Here is a 26,020-nt window from a genome sequence, read left to right as displayed (position 1 = left end):
CTAAATGTGTATAGAGTATTAATTCAACACACATATCTTATCAAAATCTAATGAAAATATATGGATGAGTACTTACTGATTGTCATTAAACACATCCTGCAGTTAAGGCTTATTTTACACTACAAACTATAGAAAGATCTAGGGGCTCTTTGAGGATGTAATAAGATACAGTGGCGCTTTAAGTTCAACACCGAACTCGGCAAGCTAACCTGTTCAATATGACAATGCTAACATGCCAATGTTCAGCAAGTTCCCCACCATATTGTTCACCATTTTAGTTTAGCACATTACTTATGCTAATTAGTTTAGCCAAAAGTGATGGAATGTCATTAGTTTTACAGATATCTGGTCATAAACCAAAGTATTGGACAAATTAATAGGTTCACATGATGGTGCTAATAGAAAAGTTAAAGAATCACCAAAAATGTATTCTTAAGGCCCATCACACCAAACTGACTTTAGAGAAGTAGCAGTGACGAAGACCCCCTGCTTCAGCTTCTGACGTTGCCTTGCTTCGGCCAAAAAGTTGCACATGAACACGCCACAAAGACAACAGTCGACGGCGAACCAGCATGTGCATTCTGCGCCTGCGTGAGAGGAAGTAACTGTCCACACCAGCAGACAGTGGTAGTCTGTAACCAACTTTCAAAAAGGGAAACTGGAGGACCATCTTGACACTAGTTAGCCAGTTAGCACATTAACAACGCAATCCAGTGTTGAAAGGACAAAGCATATTTACTGTGTGCTAGGGAACAATAACACAAACCATCACGAAACATTCTGCCAAAGAGTTCAGTGGCTATAGAAAAATACCTTTACCTTATGTAACATGTTTGTTTTGGTCTCACTCCCACTTGACTTTAACCATTTGTTTACTTTCCTCACTTCCGTTTCTCATGAGCTGAGCTGCTCACAGTGATTTGCAGTGACATGCTGAGTCTGCAGAAAAAAGCTTACTGTGTCAGGGCCTTGAATGGGACACAAATGCATGTATCAAATTTAATTGCAATCTAACCACTAGTTGTTGAGACACTTCACTTAAAAAACAAAGTATAAACCTAAAGGTTGCACTAGAGGAAGAGTCAGGGGATCACCAAAGTCAGTAGGATTCATCCTCCCCATTTTAAAGGTGCTGTACATAACCCTGAGGAGAAAGATAGCGAAATGTTGACTCTTATCCAGAGATTGTCAACTACCGATCCTTTGGGTCAGTAGTTGGACCAACCCAAAGCGCCGGACTTTGACAACCTGGGAATGAGACTCAACAATCATTCATCTTTCTCCATAGTTATTTACAGCACCTTCAAAAATCTATTCCAGGACTGCTGTTTAAGGTTTTATTACAACATATATGGTTTGTGGTCACTCAGTGTATTCTCATGCAGTATTAAACATCACTATTACACTAACTGTATTATCTGTTCACACATTACAATTCTTTTAGTGGGCCAGAGACCAGTTTGAAGGACTGTTCAAACAAACACCTGAAAATGTGAATCTCTTCCTGAGGTAAGATATAACACCACCCTCGTGTGATTTACCTTTTTCCACAACAAGTGTTGCCTCCAACGAATGTGAGAAATTACATTCGCCAACGTGCTGCCAGTGTGCTGGCACCTTAATGACCGCTACTTGCTCATTTTACAGTGCTTTTCTGCTCTCCTACAAAGCATTCCAGCAAACCTACAAAAGCTAATGAAGTGCTTCAAGCTCATTATTTTGTTTTATAAACAGGAAAACATGTGGTTGGCTTTCAGCAATAAACCCCTAGTAAAAAATTACATAAACAGTCTGCCTTGCCAAGTCTGTTCTCTGTAATGTGTCTTTCACAGCAGCTCTAACACTTTTTCCTCCAGATAATACATCAAGTCTCTCAAGTAATTGGAGGCTTTCTGGTTTAGAAACATCCACTAAATGGCAAAGGAGATTAGATTAATGCAGTAAAAAGTACTATATTATGTCTACAAATGAAAAATTAATTCTACTAATTATAATGTAGCAGCATATGTGACAGATTTGAGCCTCCAGGCCTAAAGTTTGTCTGCGCTTTGAGCCTCGGAGCCCCCCTAATCCATCCATGTTTTGAGATGTCTCTCTCTGTTTGTTTTGGGGAGATCTGATGTAATCCCTCCTCATTGTAAAGCACTTGCACACTTTCTTGTGTCTTCAAACAGAAACAAAAATCATGCCTGGCTCAGAAATGGTGCTCGCAGATCCACACAGCCATTAAAGTTTCTCACATTACACCGATGTGTAGATATAAGAACATGTATTATGCTTTTTTACAGAGACCTCTTTGTAGTGCAGTCATGGAAAACCTTTCTGGACATTTTCACGAGGCAGGTCAGCTACATGTGTTGTCCAGTAAAGTTTTAGTCCTGCCGGTTAATGAGGTTATGGAAAGGAACAGTCACATTTTGTTGTGTTATCCTCCCACCTGTGCAGCTCCACGCAGAGCTATGACTTCAAATGTTCCTGTTTGGACATGTTTAGGTGAAACTGCACGCAGGGGAGGCAGATTCGTTTTGTTTCGCAGTGCGCTGTCATGTATGGTGAGCTGGCACATGATAATGGCGCAAGAACTGTCCAGGCATGTGGTATGGAGATGCACTGACCGGCACACTATAAGCTTAGTAACCATTTCCTGCCTATTAGTCCACAGCCAAGCGTCAAAGGAATCCCTTCTGAGTCACTAATAAGACTACACCCTAACTTACAAAGATCTGTGCAGTCATTCTCCTCTGTGCTTCCTAGAACCAAATATTTTTCCATGAGGACTTTCCAGGTCAAATGCTCTTCCCACAGTTCAACTGCTGCTGCTGTTGTTGCAAAAAAGCCCTGCCAGTAAAATAAAAGTCAAAGATTCTGGAGTTTAGATCCTGAGTTTAACACAACCAGACTTTTGACAACACTTGCCCCGTCTTGTCTTCTAACACATCTACTGATTATTACCTTCTGTATACTGCATGTCTGTCATTAAATCAGAACGAATTGCTGCCGTGTTTCCTGTAGCGATCTAGGTTTTGTGGAACGGACCCTTGGCCATGGAGACGCTGAGGCCCTGGAGGTTCTTGGGGGGGTGTGGAGCAGCCTTGAGGACAGGAAAGCTGGAGGACAGCGTCCAACCAGCTGGGAGGACTGTGTAAGCTGGGCACGCTGCAAGTGGGAGACTCTCTATAACAACGATATCCGCCAGCTTCTGCACTGTTTCCCTCCCGAAGAGGTAAAGTCACACCAAAGGAAATATAACTCACCAGAGCCAAGTGTCGTAAAGCTGTGATTTATATTTATGGACACGGAGGGGCACTGTTGTGTATGTAAGGTCCTTGCGTAACAATCAATTAAACCCTGCAGTGTGGCATTAGCACAAACGGAATGCCAGTCAGTGTTTCATTTGTCACATTTCACTTCATGGAGTAATGTGGCATATTTTCCCGGGCTCAGAGACCAATATTAGCCTTGTTTGAAACCTGAACCACTGAAAGCCATCACTGATAAATATCTCTGAGCGGCTCTGAGGGTTTGTAATCTGCTGAAGCATGCAGACAGAGTGATGTCATATGTTGCTGTCACACCTGGGGGGGCACGGATCAGTATCAACCCAAACAGACCCTCACTAACCCCAGTCCCAGTCCAGCAACTGGCCACTTCTATCCTCATTATATGTCCCTGCAGGGTTATAGAAATTCCTCTGACCAAGAATGATTTTCTCACATTACTTTCCCCATATTTCCCTGAAGAAAAACACAACTCATATAAAGCCTTATGCTGATAAAATGAGCCAGTTCTCATGTGTTACATTTAGCAGTCAAACCAATCCAGAAAACATCCTAACATTTTTGTCAACCTTATAATCACACAAACCACGGAGAAACCCTGTGGCAGTTATGGTTATATATTTTACTTCTCCTTTTTCTCCCATACCTCTGTCACTGTCATAGTTACCTATACTGTACGAGAGTTATGGTCTCATTGTCCCCGTGGAAAGTCACTCTCAACCACAAACTTTCTGAGGAACTACGATAAGGCAGCTAACATCAGTTAACGGTCACAAACCAACCTGACAAATACTGGTGCACAAACATGACAGATGGCCACACATTTAACATAACAGTCACTTTGTTGGGTGTAAGCCTCCACACAGAAGTGCATGTATGTTTAAACACGAAACAATGGATGGATTTGAACCAAAGACATTATGGCGGCATCTTTATCCTACAGTGATCAGAGTTTCCACACAAGGCTCAAGTCTATACACAAGAAAGAAAAACAGAAAGAGAGACTGGCTGGTATAAGATATGAATGTAGCTAAAATTACATCAGAGAAGGCCTCATATAGTAAATGCAGATCCATTTGTTTAAGTGAGCAGCTCATTGCCTGCTAATTAAATTACTGCAATTAAAGATCATAGAAGATGGCTGAAACTATAGCTGATGATTAAGCCATGTTTTATCGTTAAGTCATTCAAGTTAGCGATGATTTTCTCTATTACATTAAAAATCAAATTTAATACCAGTTGTTTCTTTAAAATGGTCCAACAAAAGAAGTACTTTTAAAATAAAGACATTTTAAGACGTGATAGTAAATGTTTCAGTATTTTTTAAAGGTCCGGTGTGTAAGATTAAGGGGGGGTTCAGTGACATCTAGTGGTGAGGATTGCGAATTGCAACTAGCTGAAACTTCCTCCGCTTAGGATTTCTTGTTGTTTAGGAGGTTTTTAATGGGGGCTGATTTATCCTCAGAGGTCTCTGTCTCTCCAAAACAAACACACCCTGTGATTTAAACCAGTAAAAAACTTAATAAAGCAGTTTCACATAAAAAAAAAAATTAAGTGTTTTTCCAACGCCATTCTGATTGTTGCACACAGACCACTAGCTCAACACCTGCTAATGTGCGCTCACCTTTTTTTTCTGTGATAACTTATGATCTAGATATTCAGGACATTTTTACTGGGAGCCAAATCATCCATAGAGATCTCGTCCTTCCCAAAACAAACACACCCTGTGATTTAAACCAGTAAAAACACTGAGTAAAGCAATTTCAAACCACTGATCGCTAAAGGGGCTGCTAACTACGATGGCCAAATGTGAGTGGCCCTGTCAAGAGCCAGGGTTTGGTTTGTCCGTTGTGGTCTATTGTAGAAACAAGATGATCTTCGCGATATGAACAGCTCATTCTACAGCAATGAAAACACAACAATTCTTATTTGCAAGTGATTAAAATATATTAATAAAAAAATACTACACTAAACCTGTAAATTATTTTATAGAATACAGTAAAATATTTATCAGTAATAAAATAATAATTATTAGAAGTCAAATTAGTTGTATTTCTAAAACATAAAAGTCTATCCATCATTAATAAGAAAGAAACAGGAACTTGAAGTTGTAACATTTTTGATTAGTCTTCATTGGGCATTAATAACACCATATAAATTCTTAAGCTAAGCAGTATCGACCTTTTTAAAGATCAAGCATTGCTGATGCCTTTAAGCCGTCTGAATCCTAGTTGTGAAAAAGAGAATGCTGTTGATGCCTTTTGGCTGCTGTAGAAAGAACCCCTGCAGTGAAAACTGGCAGCAGCAGTAGGAGATCCTCTCTTTCCCGGCATATGGACCATTTGGAAACATCAAAGCTCTCAGTCTCTTTGTTCCTTTATCAGACATACAAATTGTGTTGTCAACACACGACTGATAATATTAGTCTGGCTGCTCTGCTGGGAGGTTGTAATCCTCATGCTGTGTCAGGAAACTAAAGGATAAAGTGATGTTGCTTCGAGTTAAACTTTCATACTGTGAATTATATATGATGAAGGTCAATGTGTAACAAATCTGATAAAATAATAAAATGGATTTTCTTCTGCTTCTCTTTAGATGACTGAGGCTGGCCTACCCTTCTGGTCTGGAACCAAGAGATGCCCTCACCCACTGACCTTTGACCCCAACACTGTGAGTAGTGTCTGGTCCAGTGTTCCTCATGCAGCGGTAATCCGGACATGCACCCTAAAACAGTAGACAGGAATGACTGAAAAATACCTCTGTATTTGTTCATGACCACTGGCATTCCTTCTTTATCTGGTCTGATAGTGGCTCTTCTTCACCCTGACCGTATACTGGATTCTTATCTGAGCTGTGAACGCCACTTAACCTGTGCATGGGCAATGAAAGGCAGATAATTATCTGCTCTCCATTCACATTCACATCCTTGATGACCAAGCTGATTCGCATATAAAGAAAGAGGTCATAAATTGATACTAGTTTAAATTACTGCAACTTGGAATGTTGTGTAGCAATGTCTCTCAAAAAAGATTGTGTTTCCTCTCTCCCTCAATTATTTGACTTTACCTTTTCAACTGTTTCTGTACTGTCATCAATTTATTCCATCTCCTGACATCAGACTTCTATCTCCTTTACCTTTTCTTTTTGTCCTCCCCTCTTTGTGAATGTTGCCATCTCATGTTATCTAAGCTTTCACCTTTAGTAGAAAATGCCACAACTGCAAATGCCAGAGCCAAGTGCCAATTTTTACTTATACAGAAATGTCAAGTGAAGAGTGTAATGCTAAGTGCCTTCACTATTCCACCTGTTGGCGCTTTGCATTTTAAAAATCTGCTTGTTTTCCTTTGGAAATGGTTTGACAGTTGCTTGGGAAATATCTAATAAGGCAGTTGTTTATTCATTAATTTCTGTAACCACTTATCCTGTTAGGGGTTGCTGGGAGACTGGAGCCTATCCCAGCTGACACTGGGCTAGAGGCGGGGTACACCCTGGATAGGTCGCCAGACTATCACAGGGCTGACACATAGAGACAGACAACCATTCACGCCCGGAGACAGTTACAGATAAATGTAGTTGGCTGAACAGATACAAATACAGATAATGATGTACTTGCTCATCCCCACTCTTCAATTCTATAGTTCTTAGTTAGTTTTATTAATGCATTGCGAGTTGCAAGTCATATGTGTGTGTGTGTGCGTGCGTGTGTGTGATGAGAGACAAAGAAAAGTGATTGAGGGACCCATTGTTACAGCTACCTGTTCTGTTTGGGGAAGTAATTTGGCCTTAATGCACTACCTTAATATACTTTAATATCCCTTTTACAATGTCCCTTCTATAGTTTCACCCTGCAGGCAGGTCCGTCATAAGGACTCAGTGCTGGGTCAGTTTTAAATAACCAATTTTACTTTACATTTCGAATTTTGTTTAAGATTTTCCTATAGCTTCAGCTTTGCTATAAAAAGACAAAGCTGAATATATGAAAGAAATGCCCAATGACGTTTATTTAGTTTTCTGTGAAAACATGACAATAGTTTCAATGTAATTAACAGTGTATATTTTCATTCTGTGTTTTAGTCTGCCCATATGGACTATGTGGTGGCTGCAGCTAATCTGTACGGGCAGATCTACGGCATCAAAGGGACAAGAGACTGTGCTTCAATCCAAAAAATCTTAGAGACAGTCCATGTACCATCTTTCACTCCCAAGTCTTCTGTGAAGATTCACGTCACTGACGAGCAGATTAAGGAGGAGAAACAAAAAGACAGTGATGACGCTGGTGAGTTATTTTAACTTGCTGATCTTCTATATTACCTGACTTTCTGGCAGCGTTTGTTTTCTTCACCCTCTCTGTGTCTTTGCACCAGACAAAGCCAAACTTGAGGAGCTGAAAGGAAAACTGGCCTCACCATCTCTGAAAAGCTCGTCCATGCAGATGTACCCCACCGCCTTTGAAAAGGTAGGGCAGGAGTGCAGTGACACCTCTGCTGCACGCTCTGCAGACGCCACAGACAGACAGACTGGCGGCTGAGCGTTAGCAGGGAGCTGCACTCAGATCTATGGCTGCTTTCAGAATATGTCTTTTTTTTTTGGTTCCTCGGTGACCCGAATCTGTGCTTTTCTTCAAAACACTCGTGAAACAGAGCTTTGCTTGTGTTCCGTGTTGGCTGTTGTAACGCCTTGGGGCTAAGATATATATTTAGGGATTTACATCCTAGAAAAACAGAAGACTTCAGTCAACCAGCTCACGTGGAACAGATTTATTTCTGGATGGGCCCATGTGAGAGCTACATTAGCATCCTTTTGGTGAAATGCAGTGACTTTAACAACTTGGGATGGATGCGTCTTTGAAGTGCCACATTGAGCCCTGAAGGTAGATTTCCCTCTGTAACACATCCATTGTTCATCTAGCTACTGTCACAGTCTTTCTTTAAACTCTTTGACACCACTTCTCAACAAACACACACTCACTGTCTTGACATTTAATCAGGTTTAGCGCTCAGCTGACATTTAGAAGTGTCTACGGGAGCCAAGTGTAAAGGTGTAGCCTTGCTAGGAAGTTATCTGGGGTTGCATATATAGATATACTTTTCCCTAACTAACTCCCAAAGGTATCTCCCAATCAGTTGCTCCAGCACGGTCAGCTAAATAAGTCCAGAGTTGTAAGGGCAGCAATTTGTGACAACCACATTTCAACAGAGGGGATGCGTGAGGCGGACCATGATAACAAAAATGATAACACTTTCTGTGACACTCGTGTCTTTAATGAGCTATAAAAGTCCTTATAATATGTTATTACCTACTCATAACAATGTATAATTATAGCCATAAGCACTCATAAATATATTAATAATGCTTTATGACAATCACAACACAATACAAAGTAGTTTATAATGACCTATAAGGTCAAGTAATACTTCATAACAGCAGGTCACTCATTGATATATTTTTGCAAGGATGATAGTGCATTAGAATTCTTATAATTGTAATACATTCCAATCATTTTATTATCACGTTATGACCCTGTTAAACAAATACATAAATCGTACAATGTAGTTTGTGCTATTCATTTATAGATTTACCAACATTTTTTTCACTTTACTTAAAGCAAAAATGACCATTTATAGTCACTTACAACCAGCTTAATGTATTATATCTTCCTATACCTCAGGAATTTCATTACTTCACTAAAGCACCCATGTGAGTAAGTTCTATTCTTAGTGTATTACAATGTACTACAACTATAATAATTATAATACACTATAATACTGGTTCCCAACTGGTCCAGCCATGGGGTCCTCCTTAGTTATTAGTTCAAGGTCCACACAGTTTAATAAAATCAGCGTCATACTTGTTTTGGCTATGCCATCAAACTAGTGTGATGTCTCTTTCAAGTAGCTGTCCGTTAGTCAGTCACTCTACAGCAGGACACGGCACTTCAAAATAAAAGCTCTGTGCTGGAAATTTACTGTACTTAAAAATAAAGTGTGTTTTTTGCAGGTTTGACACATTTGCGAGTCACTTGCGGTCCATTCAGAATGGACCTGTAACCCACCAATTGGGAACCGCTGCACTATAAGTGATTATAAAATGCTCATAATGTGTTATGATTCTTGTTATAAAGAATTATAGATAGTTATGAGTGCTTGTAACTATAAATATACAATGCTATAAGCACATTATAACACATTATAGGTACATCTGTAAGACATGAGGGCTCAGACATGGCTATTCTGTTTACCTGTTGACCTGTTGACCCTCCACTGGGTCTCTGGGAAACCTTGGAAAAGGAGTGGAGTAATTCTCCTCTATACAAGCTTTTTATTCATCTTCATGGAGGCTGAGAATGTGGTGTTGAAATAATAAAAACCCCTTAAAACCTTTGGTATGGAAGCAGTAACAAATAGCGGTTGCTAAAATGTGTGTCATAGCGACAGCATCTTAACGTCGAGCATGGGGGTTTCCAGGTTATGAGCAGGCCACACAGTTGCTGTGGCTGCAGAGGTGAGTGTCACAGGAATGTAGGGAGGCTATAGAAAATGATGAAGCACTGGTGAACTGGTGAAGCACTCAGTGATTCAGGAGAAGCAATAATAAAGGTGTGTGAGGTAACTCAGGTACATATCCAATGTCATCTCGAATAAGAATGAGATCCCCACTGTGCCCCCCTCCTCTTAATTTGTATCCCTGCGTGCCCAGGTCATGCTGTGGATAGATGGAATGTGTGTAGGAGGGTTTCAGATGCATCAGGTTGCCAGCTAGGAGCTTCCTCGCAGCCCCTGAAGCCATCCCTGAGTGACAGTCGCCTTCGCAGCCTTTGTAGAGCCGCGGCAACAGAAGCATGACCTCACTGGCCATGTCGATCACAACAGAAATCTGATTTCCACCGCATTCTGACGGGGTGACCGAGTCATGGAGTGATCTAAGTGACACAGCAACAAAGCCTTCAAAGCTCAAAGCAGCCAAATAGAGAATCATGTCACTGGGGATTTTGCTTTAGATATGTTTTGTTCTTGTCTATCAAACTTTAGAGTGTGCTATATGAATGACTGATGTACTGTTTGTTTAACGTGGCACAGGATGACGACAGTAACTTCCACATGGACTTCATTGTTGCTGCCTCTAACCTGAGGGCGGAGAACTATGACATCCCTGCAGCCGATCGGCACCAGGTCAGCTTTTTCATTATGTGCATCATCTCAAATCTGTGAGGGGTAAAAAAATATATAGAGAGAAGTGAATTAGAGGGATGAAGCTGAAGTGAGAGGCGGTGTAGATTAGAAAAAAACCCCAGCAGAGCGCTCCCCCTCCCTCGGGGTCATGTTTTTAGTCAGTGCTGCACACACCTGCCCCAAAGCCACAGAAACAGCCTCCTCACCTATTGTTCCTGCAGCAGAACTAATCACAGCACTTTACCTGTCGCCTGGGAGGTGACACCTGAGCCAGGCCTTGTACCAGCCACAGCTACAGACGCGCAGAGCCAAGGCAGATGGGGGACGGTGGGGGGATGGGTGCTGCTGAGTGAGGGGAGACAATAGAGGGTTACCCTTGGGTAATCAGACAGAGATTTCCACGTGTCGAATCTTGTTTGGAAATAACTTTACATTTACTCACCATTTAACCTTGTTCACATGACGTACAGTATATTCACACTGCAAACTCTATAAGGCTGAGGCTGTGTATATAAATGTGTGGTAGAAGTTTTCAGATGTTCAAGTAAAAGTACAAATACCTCAAGGTTAAATACTCCACAACAAGTAAAAGTGCAGCATTAAAAAGCACAAGTACAGAAGTATTGAAATTAAAAGTACTCTTTATGCAGCAGAATGTTCCCTGTCAGTGTTATATTACATCACTGGATACACTTATTAGTGTTGCATTACTGTGTATGCAGCATTTATTTTGTAGCTGATCAAAGTAAAGCAGTTTTTACTACCTTGTAACCTAATCTATTACAATGCATTAGATTTTAAACTAGTGAAAAGGACATTAAGTGGCAAAGTAGCCAAGTACATTTACTCAAGTACTGTACTTAATTACAGTTTTGAGTCACTTGTATTTTCATTTTTTCTGCTGCTTTTAACTACTATTCCACTGTGTAGTGAATACTTTTTATTTCATTTGATGTGTCTGACATGCTGTTTATGCATCACTAATAATGATAAGATAACATATTATATACTGGTGTAAATGACAGGGCTGATCCTGCTGCATAAGGAGTACTTTACTTTTGATATTTTAAGTGCATTATTGCTAAAAAATATATGTTTACTTAAGTAAGATTTTAAGTGCAGGACTTTTACCTGTGATGGAGTATTTTTACTTTGTTGGGATGGTGTGCGTCATGGTGGTGCAGTGGTTAGCATTGTTGCCTCACAGCAAGAGGGTTACTGGTTGCATGTTCTCCCCGTGTCAGCATGGGTTTTCTGCGTGTACTCCGGCTTCCTCCGGAGTGCACGCACAGTTCAGGAGGCAGGGCAGGTTAATTGGTGACTCTAAATTGCCTGTAGGTGTGAATGTGAGTGTGTGAACGGTTGTCTGTCTCTATGTGTCACTCTACCTCGCCTCTCACCCATTATCAGCTGTGATAGGGTCCCAACAAGATAAGCAGTTACGGAAAATGAATGAATGAATGTGTGGCTAATGCTACTTAGTACAGTGGTTCCCAGCTGTTGGGTTGTAGTCCAAAAGTGGGTCACAGATCTATGGGGCCTAATGGGCTGCAAGTGACTCGCAAATGTGTCAAGTTTGTAAAAAAGAAATTTCATTTTTAAGTAGGCCAACACTGAATTTCCGGCACATCACTTTTATACTGAAGTGCCATTTCCTGCTGTGGAGCGAGTAACTAACGGACAGCTATTTGACAGACACAATAAACTAGCTTGATTAAATCTGGACCCTTTGGCTGGAACAGTTGGGAACCACTGACTTAGTATATAATCTGAATACCTCCTTCAGCACTGACTGTAGTGATGGCAGTAGCTGAACTATAAAACAGCACCCAATAGAAATACTCAAGTTAAATATAAGCACCTCAAAAGTACGGAACATTAGTAAATATACTTCAGCTTCACTACATATACTTATTTTCCTTCACTACATTTTGTAACACAATATGCTCATATCATCACTGTAGGTTTCTACTTTATTAACTGACTTCTTGATGACCTGCAGTACATTTTTAAAGCTGAACTTTCCTGTGTCTCCTTCACAGAGTAAACTCATAGCTGGAAGGATCATCCCAGCCATAGCTACCACCACAGCCGCAGTGGCAGGCCTGATGTGCCTGGAGCTGTATAAACTGGTGCAGGGTCACCAGAAGATCAGCTCTTACCGCACAGCTTATATGTACCTGGCTGCCCCGCACTTTGTGTTCTCCCAGCCGACGCCGCCCCAGCAGTTTGAGGTGAGTAACAGCTCTGTGTACTCACAGCCATCTTTAGTTACAGCCAGTGCCAGCCAGAGCCGGCGGGTTAAGGGGCAAGATTTACAAAGCAGACAGTCACACACAGGACCTGAGTAAGGCACTTTATACAGCCCGACAGACCGTTACTGTATATACTCTTATGATTTAAGCCTGTCTACTTTGGGGATAAATCTGTTTGGTCCTTTGTAGATTTATGTCCAACCCCTCTGGCTGGAGAGCATTAAGTCATGAATGAGTGCTCTCAGAGTAAGAGACCACTGCTAACTGTCAATCTCTTGCATATGAGCCAAGTCTTTAGCCAGCTCAGTGTAATCCTCAGAGTATTTCAGTGCAGGTAAGGTATAAACACACCCATGTCTGCTTCTGTGTTTGTACAATTAAGTGAATTTAAGGCAACTGTAATTCAAAGCAAAAGGACAGGAGCTTATTCTCCTAAAACAGAGTCCCTTCAGGATCAAATCCACCCTGGCGTTTGAGGTTAGAACAGGTCTGTGAGGTCATGCTAAATACTTTATATCAGCCAAGCTTTAAAACACAAACACAACATGGCTACCAGCCAGACTCAAACGCCAAGCAACCAAGGGTCACATTTAAGCTTATTAAATCTGCGAGGATATCCCGTCGAATAATTTTGGTGCCCTCTCACAGGCTGGACTGCTTTCCCCTCAGAATCTCACCTCTGGAGGGAATCAGATATTGGAGCTGCCCTCGCCAGCTTTCTCCCTCAGAGCATTGAACCTCTGACAGACAGGGGTCACTGGGGGTCAGCCAGTGGAGTAACTGTGTCCTCTGGGACGTGAGGGTGCAAAGGCAGGGAGCTCTGAGACAGTGTAGGTCTGGTTTCAGCTTTGGTTACAGGCAAAAATGCTGCAGCTGCACTAAAGGCTGCGGCGATGACAGCGGCAGCTGTGACTTTCTGTGCAGTTCTGAAGTTCCAGACGTGCCCTCCTACTTACTTACAAAGTCCCCGGTGTTCTCACAGTTGTTGTCTGTAAACTTGGTCAGCGAAAGTATTTGCACATACTTCGAAAATTTGCTGGCTGAAACAAAACGTTGCCCAAGCAGCCTGGAACGTTGGATACGCTCAGTATATGATTGCAGTCACACAGACAGAGTACCTGACATCATCCCAGCCAGAGGTTATATACTCAAGTGTTGAATCATTTAGTCAGAGGGATGGGCAGACATTAGATTTTCCAGACCCAGGTCTTTTTCAGCAGGGCTTATAATGTTGCAGCCTCAGCTTTTACACTCAGCTCTATTCAGCAGAGGAGTCAGAGCAGAGACGGGACACAATCATAGGAAAAAAGGCTCAGCTGAGGTTCAGCGTCAGCGTTTTGAGGGTTTGGGACGAATCTGGCACCAGTAAATGAGGAACATGCGTGTGCTGTTACACACTTGCTCACAGAGAGAAGGAGAAAGATGGTTGGCTGCCAAACCTTCAGCCATCTGAGTGGGAGACGCTCTAATGTCTGCCAAAGAAAACATTTTAGTCTTTAGTCTTCATGATTAGTTTAATTTTGTCTGTGATGCCCTCTAAAAACACACTGCAGCTCCTTTTCTTTAACATATTCCCCCTTTTCTATGTAGCGTATAAGCAATAAGCCATGAGAGGATTTGGTTTACAGTGATTTTAGAGCAGCTCTGGGGGGTTGATAGAAGTGATGTCGAGCAGTGTGCTTGATTTTCTGAAAGTCTACCTCCATCGACACTTGCTGGTGGGATGTTTTGTCGTGACCCTCTTTTCAGTTTTCTTCACTACTCCAACAAAAATGTTGCTGCTAGTGATAGACTCGGGATCTTCTTTTCAGTTAAGCCCAGCATGTAGGCCGACCATAGGGTTCACCTTTTCTGTTTTTCAAAGTGGCATAAAACTGACTGAGCACCATTTTGGTGATAGTTGTAAAATCAACGGCCAGATTGTTCTCGGCACCCCACGTCTGAAAACAGTAACCTGACCATACAGTCTGTTTAAAGGTCCCAACTTCATTTCTTGACTTTTCTAGCTTTAGCTTTTCTCCTTTTTATCTTCTTCCTCTATCTTGTCCATTACTTTCAACCACTCATCAACGCTTAGCCCACCCAGTAAGTAAATAAGAATTCATAACAAAATCTGAGTTGTTGAAACAATGGTTAATTGGCACAGCAATGCTGTTGTAATGCTGTCACAGCTGTGTGTGTGATTGAACGCGGCTCAGCCGATCATAATCAAGGACCAGAACTATCCATCTTGTGTCATCCACATAGATAACGGCTCTTAAATTCTGAAGACACGTAGCAATAGGGCTGCAACTATTTTCATTGTCGACAAATTTATTGATTATTTCTTCGATTAGTCGACTAATCATTTTATCAAAAAATGTGTTAAAATGTTAAAAAATGTCTGTCTGTCTCTCCTAAACCCCAAAATTATGTCATCTAATGTCTTGTTTCATACTCACGCGAAAGGGTTTTAGTTCATCGTCATGGGAGAGTGTGTAAAGCTGCCAATATTTGAACGTAAGAAGCTGCAATAAGAGTATTTTGGGGTACTTTTAAAGTACTTCTCTATGAAAACCGATTTGTTGACTACTAAAATAGTCACTGATTATTTTGATAGTCGATTAGTCATTGATTAGTCGACTAATCGTTGCAGCCCTACACAGCAAAATCTTAAGTGTCAAATGTAATCAGTTCTTTGATCACTGAAAATATAACAGTGTATTACAATTAATATCTTTATTATCAATTTCAAACTAGAGTCTGACCCTTAAATGCCAAGCCAACATTATCGGATTATATCTTATCACAGGTATATCGGTAGCTGCATATTGGCTTATGCGTAACAAAAAAATGCAGTGTTGAGATGCCAAAGTTAAAGGAGCAATAAGCGAAATTAATCATTTCTAGATTGAAGGAATTAAAAAATTGCTATGTGATGAACTAGAGGTGTAATTTCATCTGGAGTATAGCATGACCTCACACAACCTCTCTCTGTGTTGATCTCCAGTCCATTGTTTACAAGCCGGTCCGGCTGCGCGTTCATGTACGTTCACGTGAATCCCCCCCTCCTCTCGGAGCCCTTGGCTCTCCCTCCCTATAAAAGGCTACAGCCAGTGAGCAATGGCAGCTCATATTTTCGAAATGAAATGGCAAGAGAGCGGAACGAAACCGGGGCTAACTGGTGCTTCCTCCTCAGGCTCCACTTCACTCAGCTGCCCTACAGATCCGCTGCCTCTCCCACTTTAACCTCAATAACAATCTGGAGCTAGGCTAAAACATCGCTTCAGGTTAAAGTGGGAAGAAGCAGCGGGTTTATCGGGCAGCTGAGTGAAGCTGGGTGAAGTGGAGGCTGCGGAGGAAACACTGGGATGGGTTAATGTCTGGAGCTTGAGTTATTAGCGGCTCAGTCCCAGTAATGGTTCAGGCGTTACGGTTGTGTTAAGTTAGTAAGTTAGCCCGGCAGCCCAGCTAACATTTTCAATTAGCATTTTAAAATGTAGCCTCCCCGCAAGGCTACGTGACTAGAATAGCTGATAGAAGCGCTCCATAGCTGTAAGTTACTCCAGTAGCCGGTGGCAGCCGACTCGGCTAGTGCTAACACCGGGAGCTAATGCTAACGTTCCTCCTCTTCTACGTGAGTGAGAGCGATGTTTTAGCCTAGGCTAAAACATCGCTTCAGGTTAAAGTGAGAAGAAGCAGCGGGTTTATCGGGCAGCTGAGTGAAGCTGGGTGAAGTAGAGGCTGCGGAGGAAACACCGGGATGGGTTAATGTCGGAGCTTGAGCAGCCCGCGAGCCTAACACCGGGAGCTAACGCTAACGTTCCTCCTCTTCTCCGTGAGTGAGAGCGATGTTTTAGCCTAGCAGGCAGCCCGCCAGGCTGCCCGCCAAGCTCAAGCTCCGGACATTAACCCATCCCGGTGTTTCCTCCGCAGCCTGCACTTCACCCAGCTTCACTCAGCTGCCCGATAAACCCGCTGCTTCTTCCCACTTTAACCTGAAGCGATGTTTTAGCCTAGAGCAGTGGAGAGCAGAGGTAGAGGGAGGAGTGGCTCATGACACACTTTGTTTTGGTCTACAGGCAGTGCACAACAGCAAACCTAGCAGTGAAACGATTTTGCTTTTTGCCCCTTTAACTAATTTAGAAACAGTGTTGTGAACACATAGCTTGTCCACCAAATAGCACTAACAAGTACATTTGCACAAGTGTAAAATGTACCGCTCATTACTGAACAGATTTACACGATCCTTATGAAACATGTTTATGTTATGCATTTATGTTAGACACGCATCTTTTCCTTTAATCCAAAGTTCCTTGCATCTGACTCGTGTCTAGTTGTTATCTCATCACATAACAGGATAACATCATGTTGAGGAACCATAAAAAAGCCCTGCTTGTGATTCTTGATAAATGTTTGTGCCCTGCAAACTTCTTTTGTTCTCTACTTAGACGTGTAAATGAAAGTGGAGGATGCTTAGTCACAATAGCAGATATTAGCCCACAGCAATTAAAGCAGAAACAAAGGCAGCATACCTATTAATATTCTCTTATCTCACTAATCTGTCTCAGATTAGAGAGTTTTATTAGGCGGCCTTTGAAGCAACCGCAGACGTGCAGCTGTGAAATATCACCGATCAGACATACAGCATCAAGAGCTCAGCTTACTTTTGCCATGACTTAAACCTCTCCCCTCATGAGATCAGTCTCAGTTCATTAATATCAGGTAACAACACTCACATCTTACTGGTAGTACTGGTGGCCCACCCAGTGTATTTTAACCACCTCATCGCAGCGTTGCCAGATGTTTGGCGGTCGTCGTAAAGTAACCTGGATTATCACAACTCCGAAGAGGAAAACAATATGTTTGTCCCAGGGTTGTTGTGATTGAAGGCTTTTGGAAGAGGTGTTTTAGATGTGGCTGTGTACCACTCTGTCCACACATCACTGTTTTACTCACAGACTCTTTAACTAAAATAGATTACTGCTCCCTCTCCCACCATGCTAACCCTTTTCCAGAAATTGTTGCTTTAAAGCGGCTGTTTCCCAAAATAGGAAGTTCTCTCCGGCCTTCCCCCGCTGCTGTTATGGAGGCGGAAAAATGTAAACAAGTGGGAGGCTGTCCTTGTCTGCTCAACACTGCCAGTCTTTAGTATCGTTTTCCTCCGTGTGTTTATGTTTTTCAGTCGGGGGTCCAGGGCACAGGCCATTAAAGGAGCTGCAAGTCTTGCAAGCTCACAGAGATGGATATCACTCAAATGAAATGTTAGCACAAAATCTACATTAGACATCCTCATGTATCCGTGAAGAGCTTGGTGTTGCTTGGCTCAGATGTTGCTGCCACATTTTTAAAGCTACAGAGTTTAAGTTAGAAGATCCTGCTCTGCTGTCGGCACCCTATTTGTCATTGTATTTAGAAGATTTACTGAAACTGACACTAACACTTGAATCTTTCCAACTCATATAAATCAGCTGCATGACAGACTAAAATTAATCTATAATCTGAAAGGAGCTGCTTGTGATGACAAAACCACAGATCTCCTTCTTGTCACATTTTGTCGCTTGAGCAGAGGCTCCTGGCGTCATTAAAATGCCCAAGCGCTTCTGCCCAAGCACCAGTGCGCTGTATCTTGACAAAGGGAGTCTGCGCTTAGGCTAAGGCAACAAATCTGCTTGCTTAGGGTTAGGAAAAGATCGTAGTTGATGTAAATTATCTACGACTTTTAGTTTTATGCAGGAGACAAACACCGGCCTCCTGGATACTACGTACTTTCCTCTGAACATCTAATAATGATGCAAATAGATTAATATTGGAGTTGGTTGAAAGCTCACTGCGTATCATACAGACACTGAAGGTTGCATTGAGCGTCCAAATCTGACACTCAGTGCGTTTACATGCAGCTTGAGAAAATCGAATTATTGGCTTAGTCAGTACCAGACTTTTAAATGCATGTAAACAGCTTAGTCCTACTGAAATTGGACTATCCGTAGCTCTACTAACACACCTAGATAATTTGATCCACTTAGTCCAACTGGAATCGGACTTGGCCATCTGGGCACGCACCACTTTTTCTTTCGTAGGCTTTCACCCGGAAGAAGAAGGAGATGACGTAGCAGCAATGCAGTAATTCCCGGAAAAACAAACAAACAAACACCATGCAGCGGAGAAGTAGAAGACGTACTTCTGGACGGACGAGGAAACTACATTCATGCTCCGACAGCTAAAGGAGCTAAACATTTTGAAGTTTATGGGTGGTAGGAAAATGTGAAACGCTGATTTATTTTAAAAAGTTTCTGAACTAGAACCAGAACTAGTTCGATACACACTGTATTAAAAAGGACACAGCGCTGCCTATCGAGGCTTTTAGAGGCGGAGTCAGACGCACCTGGTCAGAAGTTCGATTTTCCCTTCTGCATGTATACTCAGACAAGTATGACTTGACTGATTAGCTGAGCTATGAGCTTAGCTCGACTACTGCATGTATGTAAACGTACTGACTGAGGGCTGCTGCCCAAGCAACGTTTTTTTGACACCCTGGGACTGCGACCAGGTTGTACAGAGAATTATCACCTGACTATCACTTCTATCACCTATCACCTTACACAGTTTTTTAGGCTGGATTTTTCTGCATGGTTTGACGAGATTGGACTGGACTCACTGACTGTTGGTACCAGTCCCTTTTCTCGGTTTCATTTTCTACTGCAGACAGTACCCCTCAGTGTAGTGAAACTGCCGTTTCATCACCCTCAACGTAACACGTACTGATTCCTTTCATTGACAACCAAACACAAGAGAGTCCGCACTTTGACAATTGTGTGGCATAGCTTTTCGGGCTGCCATTTTTTTTGCCATCCAAAATCTGGATTTAGTGAATATAAGAAGTGCTTTGACGGTAGCTTGGCCATTTAAAAATGGCTAATGTTTGTCACACAAGTAATGATTCTCTTTTACCAAACAGTGGCATTGCAGTGTTTTAACTTAACCCTCTAATATCGGCTAGACTCGCTCGCAACCTTGAGGTGTTACCAAAAAAAGCACCAGGTATCATCCACAACTTTGTTAATGGAAAACCAAATAAAACAAGTTGAGCAGAGTCGTGTTGTAACATGCGGTTGAAATGTAGCGATAATATCTTTAGTCTTTAATGCTTGTAACTACCTATTATCGGTTATCTCGCCGTTCTCATCGACCCCATTTCCAGCAGCAGCACACAGCTGTTTGCCATAGAAATAAACTGAGTGATAAACCAGCTGTATGCATCAAATAGCAGATAGACAAAGCTATAGACTAGCCTGTGAACTACTGTAAGGAGCCAGATATTGCCCTCCAGAGTTTGATGGAAACCACACCAGAGCTAAACGCAGAGTAAATATTGGACCTACAGTCATTGGGTGGTCAGAAATAAGTTCAGAGTTGCTTGTTCTGTTACCCGCAAGTGGGCAATAAAAGAGAAACAAATACTGCTTGAAATGCGCTCTTTGTTGCTGGTTGTAAAATAACAGTACGTAGTTGAAAGGGGCTGCACGGTCAAAGACAGTGCAGACATTGCATGCCTTGTTATTGCAGAAAACAAAACCTCACAAGACACCAGAGGATATTTCAAGTGCAACAAAGATTAATGAGTGTTGTGCTCCTGCAGCTGTAACCGAGCTGCAGCCTCAGTAAAACATGTGAAGTGAAACACACCCGAGGCCAGGACAGAGGAGGACGTGTCTCAGCCGGGTATTAAATAGCTCCATCCTTAACCCCTCCAGCAGCTTGCCCAACTCTCTGTACCAGTGTATGCTGTCTTTACTTGTCTGCTCGGCTGCCTGCTGGTTGTGTGCCATGGAAATACTCCCTCTTCCATGTCTGTGCACACATCCTCCACACTCTCTGTCTTAACATGGTGCCCTTTCACGCTCCCTTGGTGCCCCTCTTCCCCAGTTTTGCCCTTTTGATTTCTAATTGAATTGGCAGTGTTGGAGGCAAGGCTCCTGATCTCAGGGAAGCTGCTGCAAGGCCGATGCTCACACTGGTTCTTTGTTAATTGCCTGCAGAAATGACGGCTATTTCCTGCCTTCACAGGAAGCGGTGTATTGAAACCAGATTTCCCAGTGAGCACTATGTGATCTTGCTGTATGGTCTGTAGAGCACCAAGAGGAGGCTGGGAATTGTGTTCATCTGCTCTGGCCTCTGTTTCTAATAACCGTTCCTTCACAACTTGCTCAGCAAAAAAGCCAACTTCAAGTCTTGTTTGATGCGCACTGAGAAGTCGAACAGAAATAAGAATGTTTTGCTGAATATCCAGGATGGTTGTATATTGTTTTACATGTAGAATTTAAAACCAGTGACTTTATTTGAGATTGGAGCACTTACATAATTGAAGGTCGCACATCTGTCACACAAATAACAGGGACTGGCTTTAAAGAGAGAAAGAGAACAACAAAGGGGGAGATTTACCTCTCATGTGGTTAAATCTGTGTTGGCCGCCTTGGACTGTGCCAGTAAAGGAACAGGGTGAACATGATCCAAGGCCCTTGGTATTCCTTTGGGAGCTCCGGCGTGGAGCGGCATTGTGCAGTGTGTAACTTAAGACCCGGACATGAATAGTGCTCTCGGGATAATGAGTAATCTGTGATCAACATAGATGGCTTGTGCCTTCTGTTGTCCTCCAGGTTTTTCGTTGTTGGTGTTATTGTGTGGTTGGCCATATGTTTTTAAGTCATCTGTTGTTCCATCGCTGTTGTTCTTTAGTTCCCCACAGATCATTAGCTTCCCATTTGTGTCATCAAAACAATGTTACGTCTGTACAGTGTTGTTTATTTGTGTAGACATAAGCATAGACAGACATCATCCAAAGATCATTTAAAGAAAGCTCATAGCTATCCAGATAATTTATTAGTCGCATAAGTGGCACAGCTCATAAACTCAGCGTGCATGCTCCCTATTAAGCCAAATTAAGAAGCCAGCGGCGTGTGGTAGTTAGCAGCTCTTTCAAATCATCCCAAACCATATGTCCTCATCTCCTCATCTCATGCATATAAGCCACAGGTCAGAGTCTTTTATGACAAACACAAGAACAGGATGGCTTTTTGGTTAGACAGACTGCTCACCATTCATGTCTAATGAAAATGAATATTCCAGTAATATTACCATTTAAAATCATCCATGCATACTCTGTTTAATGTGCCCTTACATGTTGTTTATCACGTCAAAATATGAGAAAGTGCAACACCTGGAGCCACTTGTGCCAGTTTTCTTTTTTACATTTTTTTGCCAGTTTTCCACTGGTGGCAGACTGGTGCAAACTCAGCCTCCATCTTTCGTTGCTTCAACCACATTCTTTAAAAGGTTGGTGTTACAATATGTGCACATATCCAAAAACCTGCTGATATCCAAGTCTTGCATAATGTAAAGTAGGTTTGTTTCTTCTTCTGACCAGAAATGTACCCTTTTCTTTTGGCCATGCATCTCTACCCCAGCCTTGCAAACTGCTGGTTTCTGTCCAATGCATCCTTGACAAAGCACAGAGCTGACTGTAAACAGGCAAGAGGTCATGTGTCGCAAACTGCAGTAAAAACCTCAACTGAGATGCATGTTCCGAATGTGCTGTCTACATGTCCAAAGGAAGCTCCTAAAACCAGAATAATATCAGCTTATCCCACATGTCTTAATTGGAAAATGCTACATTTGAAATATCCAAATGGAATATGCTGTTTATATGACCCGCATCAAAGTCAGGATACTGTCACATTCTTAATAATAGTGGAATATTAGTGTGCATGTAAATGTAGTCAATGAGGCCACATTCTGAAGGGTCCTTGAGCAAGGCAGAGAATCCCAACCTGCTTCAGAGGCACTACCCTGCAGTCGGCCCTGACCTCTAACCCCTCTGGAGCAGCCCATACAAGATTACTGTTACCTTGAATAAAGTATTCACAGTTTATGAGAGTAAATAGTAAATATACACTGAACAAGAAGAGATAGGGTAAGGAGCTTAGACGTCCAGAGGGAGCTCGGAGTAGAGCTGTTGCTTCTTCACGTCACAAGGGGTCAGCTGAGGTGGTTCGGGCATCTTATCCGGATCCTCCTGGGTGCCTCCCATTGGAGATGTTACGGGCCTGTCCCACAGGTAGGAGGTCCCAGGGCAGACACATGTGGAATTACATATCTCGTCTGGCCTGGGAACTCCTTGGGGTCTGCCAGGAGGAGCTGGAAAGCGTTGCTGGGGAGAGGGACGTCTGGAATACTTTGCTCAGCCTGCTGCCCCCGCGACCTGGCTTCTGATAAGCACTTAAAAATGGATGGTTGAATGGACTTTTGTTTTTAAATTAAAGATCTCAGACTTTTTTATGCACATAAAAGACTTCTTTTTCTCAAATTCTTGTCGCAGATTTGTTAAACTCTGTGTAGTGAGCACTTCTCCTTTTCCAAGATAATCCATCCACCTGACAAGTGTGACATATCAAGATGCTGATTAAACAGCCTGATTACTACACAGGTGTGCCTTGGGCTAGTCACAATAAAAGACCTCTCAAAAATGTGCAGTTTTATCTTGAAAAAACACATTTATATTTAGTTAAAGACCATATTTGAGAGAAGTAAGTACATGGAAAAAGTCTAAGATTTTAACTTTAAATCCATGGAAAATGAGAGTAAAAGCAAAAGTGTTTATAGCTTTGGATTTCTTCTTTATAAGCCTTACCAAAGCCAAAAATAAAAGGAATAGACTAAACACTGTCTAAAGTGAGCTGCAGATATTAGCATGTCTGACTAATTAGCTGAAAAAATCTGCTAGCAACACTTCTCATTTCAGCTGGCAAATGACGGTTGCCCGCTAGAGATGAGAGGCCTGCTCATTTGCAAATTGAACTAATTTGCTACCTGGCCACTAAATTACTGCAAATTGTGAGTGGTGATTCTGCTGCTGTTATCACTGGAAACTCAATATTTTTAATGTGAGAACAGAAAGTCAAACAGGCATAGCAACAGTAACTAAAGTGGACAGGATTCAGTCAACAAGCAGTCATTCGGTCCACACTGACAGGATGTTTTCACCTAAAATGTACCACAGAAATTATTTTTACAACCTTCACAAATATCTGAAGCAGATTTTGATCACGTAAATTCAAGGTTTAATATGAGAGCTCATTACTCCTGCTGTGGGTTTGTCTATTTTTCCTGCAGGGAGAGATAATAAAGCCGGCTTTGTGAGGCATGTTCTAAACGTCAGTTTTTATACTTGTCTGTTTAAATAGCATTAGAAAAGAGCCTTAAATGTTGACATTGGGTCGGTTATGATACCTCAGCTGTGTGCTGTGATAATAACTTCATTTTGTTCGTCTGCGGTGTTGAGCACGTGTCTCATCTGGTAGATTCAGTGGAATGTTAAATAAACCTAAAAGCAGATGAAAATGATTATGCCTTTAATTTGATTCTCACATGTGACTTTCAAATATAGCTGGAAGGAGCTTATTTATCTATTTTCCTTCCAGTTTGGATAGTAGAGGATCCAATTTTCCTCAGCAATAACTTTGGGTCTAACTATGGGCCGATGACATGTCTTTCCATCTTTCCATTTATCTCTCATCCATTGTTGGCCCCGGTATTTGCCATGTTTCTCACCACTTTTTTCGAAGCACCATATGAAAGTTATTAGAGGTCTCTGTCCTCGTGCGTCATTATTCTCTCATTAAAGCACCAGTGCTAGCAGGAGATGGGCTGCAGGTTTCTCATTAGTGACATTATATTGAAGTTACTGTGCGAGTTTACAAATTTAGACATTAACTCTGAATTCTAAAGGCACTCTGTCATGTCTCTCTTTTTCCTCCTTTACTCACTCTACCAACACACAGGCACCATTACCTCATACATATACACTGAACATTCCAGCTTGGGTCGCTGTATGCAATAATAATGTCACATGTGGAACATAAGGCCCATAGATTGTGTCCTCTGATGTGTGGCATTGCAGGACAGTCTGTCTGCATGCCATCTATGTGCAGACTGTATGTTCTCCCTTATGTATGCAGTGCACATGAGGGACTGACTAATAACATACACATGTCCAGATTATGTAATGGAAATAGAAATAAAGTAAGTTTTTACTGGTCTTAAAGCCACATGAATGCACTCATAAAGGATATGGAACAGTTTATGTACATCCACGGACTGGGGCTGCAGGGTTATTAATAGCTGCTAATGGCTGTTTGTCATGGATTGTATGCTAATTTGATGTTTAACAAATTAATGGTTTTGCCTCAATTTCCTTTGTAATGAATGAGACAGGAAGTTGCACCATTTGGCAACAGTCTGTTTGGCAAAGCTGAGTGACTCAGGCAGCGAAGGCTCAGTTGTCTTTAGGCTGGCTTTTGGAATTAAAAATTGGCGATATAATGTTCCACGTTTACAGGCAAAAGAAGCACTGCACTGGGCTTATGCAACATCAAAGTGTGCAGGCCTAAGGGATCAGCAAAGTGATTACAGTTCATACTAAGGGGGGACATGAATATCTACTAAATTTCACGGCAATCCATCCAGAAGTCGTTGAGACATTTCATTAAAAACTATAAATGTCAACCTGCTGGTGGCTCCAGAGGAAATGTCACCAAAGTCATACGAATTCATCCTCTGGGTACCATGAATGTCTGCACCAAATTTTGTGCCAGTCCAACGCAGATGTTGAGATATTTCAATCTGGACCAAAGCGGTGGACCAGCTGACATGCCTTCCCTTGAGCCATGCCTCTAGTATGGCAAAAAATATTTCATATTCATTAAAATAAAACAAGAAGTGTTTACCAACCTACCCAACCAAACCTGGTTTATACTCCAACCAGTTCATAAACCAGCACTATGTATTTCAATTTATTGCAATTGCCTCTGCTCATAGAAGCCGATGAAGCGCCGTAGTTGGCTTCCTGGTTTCAGGGCGCTTTGCAGTGCTTTCGCCCAGATATGCTCTATGTGTCTAAATTTGGCATTTGATTGATTTAATGTGAATTGGTACTTAGTCGTTCCGATGTAATTTTGACAATACCCTTTAAAGTACCAAGTTTGGTACCCAACCCTAAGGCCGATGGGAAGAAAGGTCGTCTCCTTGTTGTCACCTTCTCTGTGGACAATGTAGTAATCATTGTTGCAGTCACCACTTTCTCCACGAGCCCTTCACACTGTCTCACCATGCATGTGTGTCGTGTCAAGGCTTGTGCAGAAATGGGGCTGAAAAAGATCTCTCTTGATTCTCATGTATCCTGCTCAGTCTGGAATTTGCATGGTGTTGCTTTACCTGTACATGAGAACAATTAAAAACTACACTGAACTGATTTTAAGTAAAACAAAAAGACTTTTAGGTAGGT

At 41.9% G+C, this 26,020-nt stretch overlaps 1 protein-coding gene across 2 annotated transcripts in view; it reads left to right on the top strand.

Moving 5' to 3' along the window:
• uba7 (ubiquitin-like modifier activating enzyme 7) overlaps window positions 1-26,020 on the top strand; it is a 57,591-nt gene that overhangs the window by 13,761 nt on the left and 17,810 nt on the right. For both annotated transcript variants that reach the window (XM_050038923.1, XM_050038922.1), the window contains 7 exons: window positions 1,445-1,509; window positions 3,013-3,223; window positions 5,874-5,948; window positions 7,353-7,554; window positions 7,643-7,734; window positions 10,355-10,447; window positions 12,490-12,681. In XM_050038923.1, coding sequence (XP_049894880.1) covers window positions 1,445-1,509; window positions 3,013-3,223; window positions 5,874-5,948; window positions 7,353-7,554; window positions 7,643-7,734; window positions 10,355-10,447; window positions 12,490-12,681 — 930 coding nt within the window. The remainder of the gene's footprint in view (window positions 1-1,444; window positions 1,510-3,012; window positions 3,224-5,873; window positions 5,949-7,352; window positions 7,555-7,642; window positions 7,735-10,354; window positions 10,448-12,489; window positions 12,682-26,020) is intronic.

This window comes from Epinephelus moara, chromosome 24 (genome assembly GCF_006386435.1).
Source record: "Epinephelus moara isolate mb chromosome 24, YSFRI_EMoa_1.0, whole genome shotgun sequence".
Classification (NCBI taxonomy): Eukaryota; Metazoa; Chordata; class Actinopteri; order Perciformes; family Serranidae; genus Epinephelus; species Epinephelus moara.
This window is presented reverse-complemented; position numbering and strand designations above follow the sequence as displayed.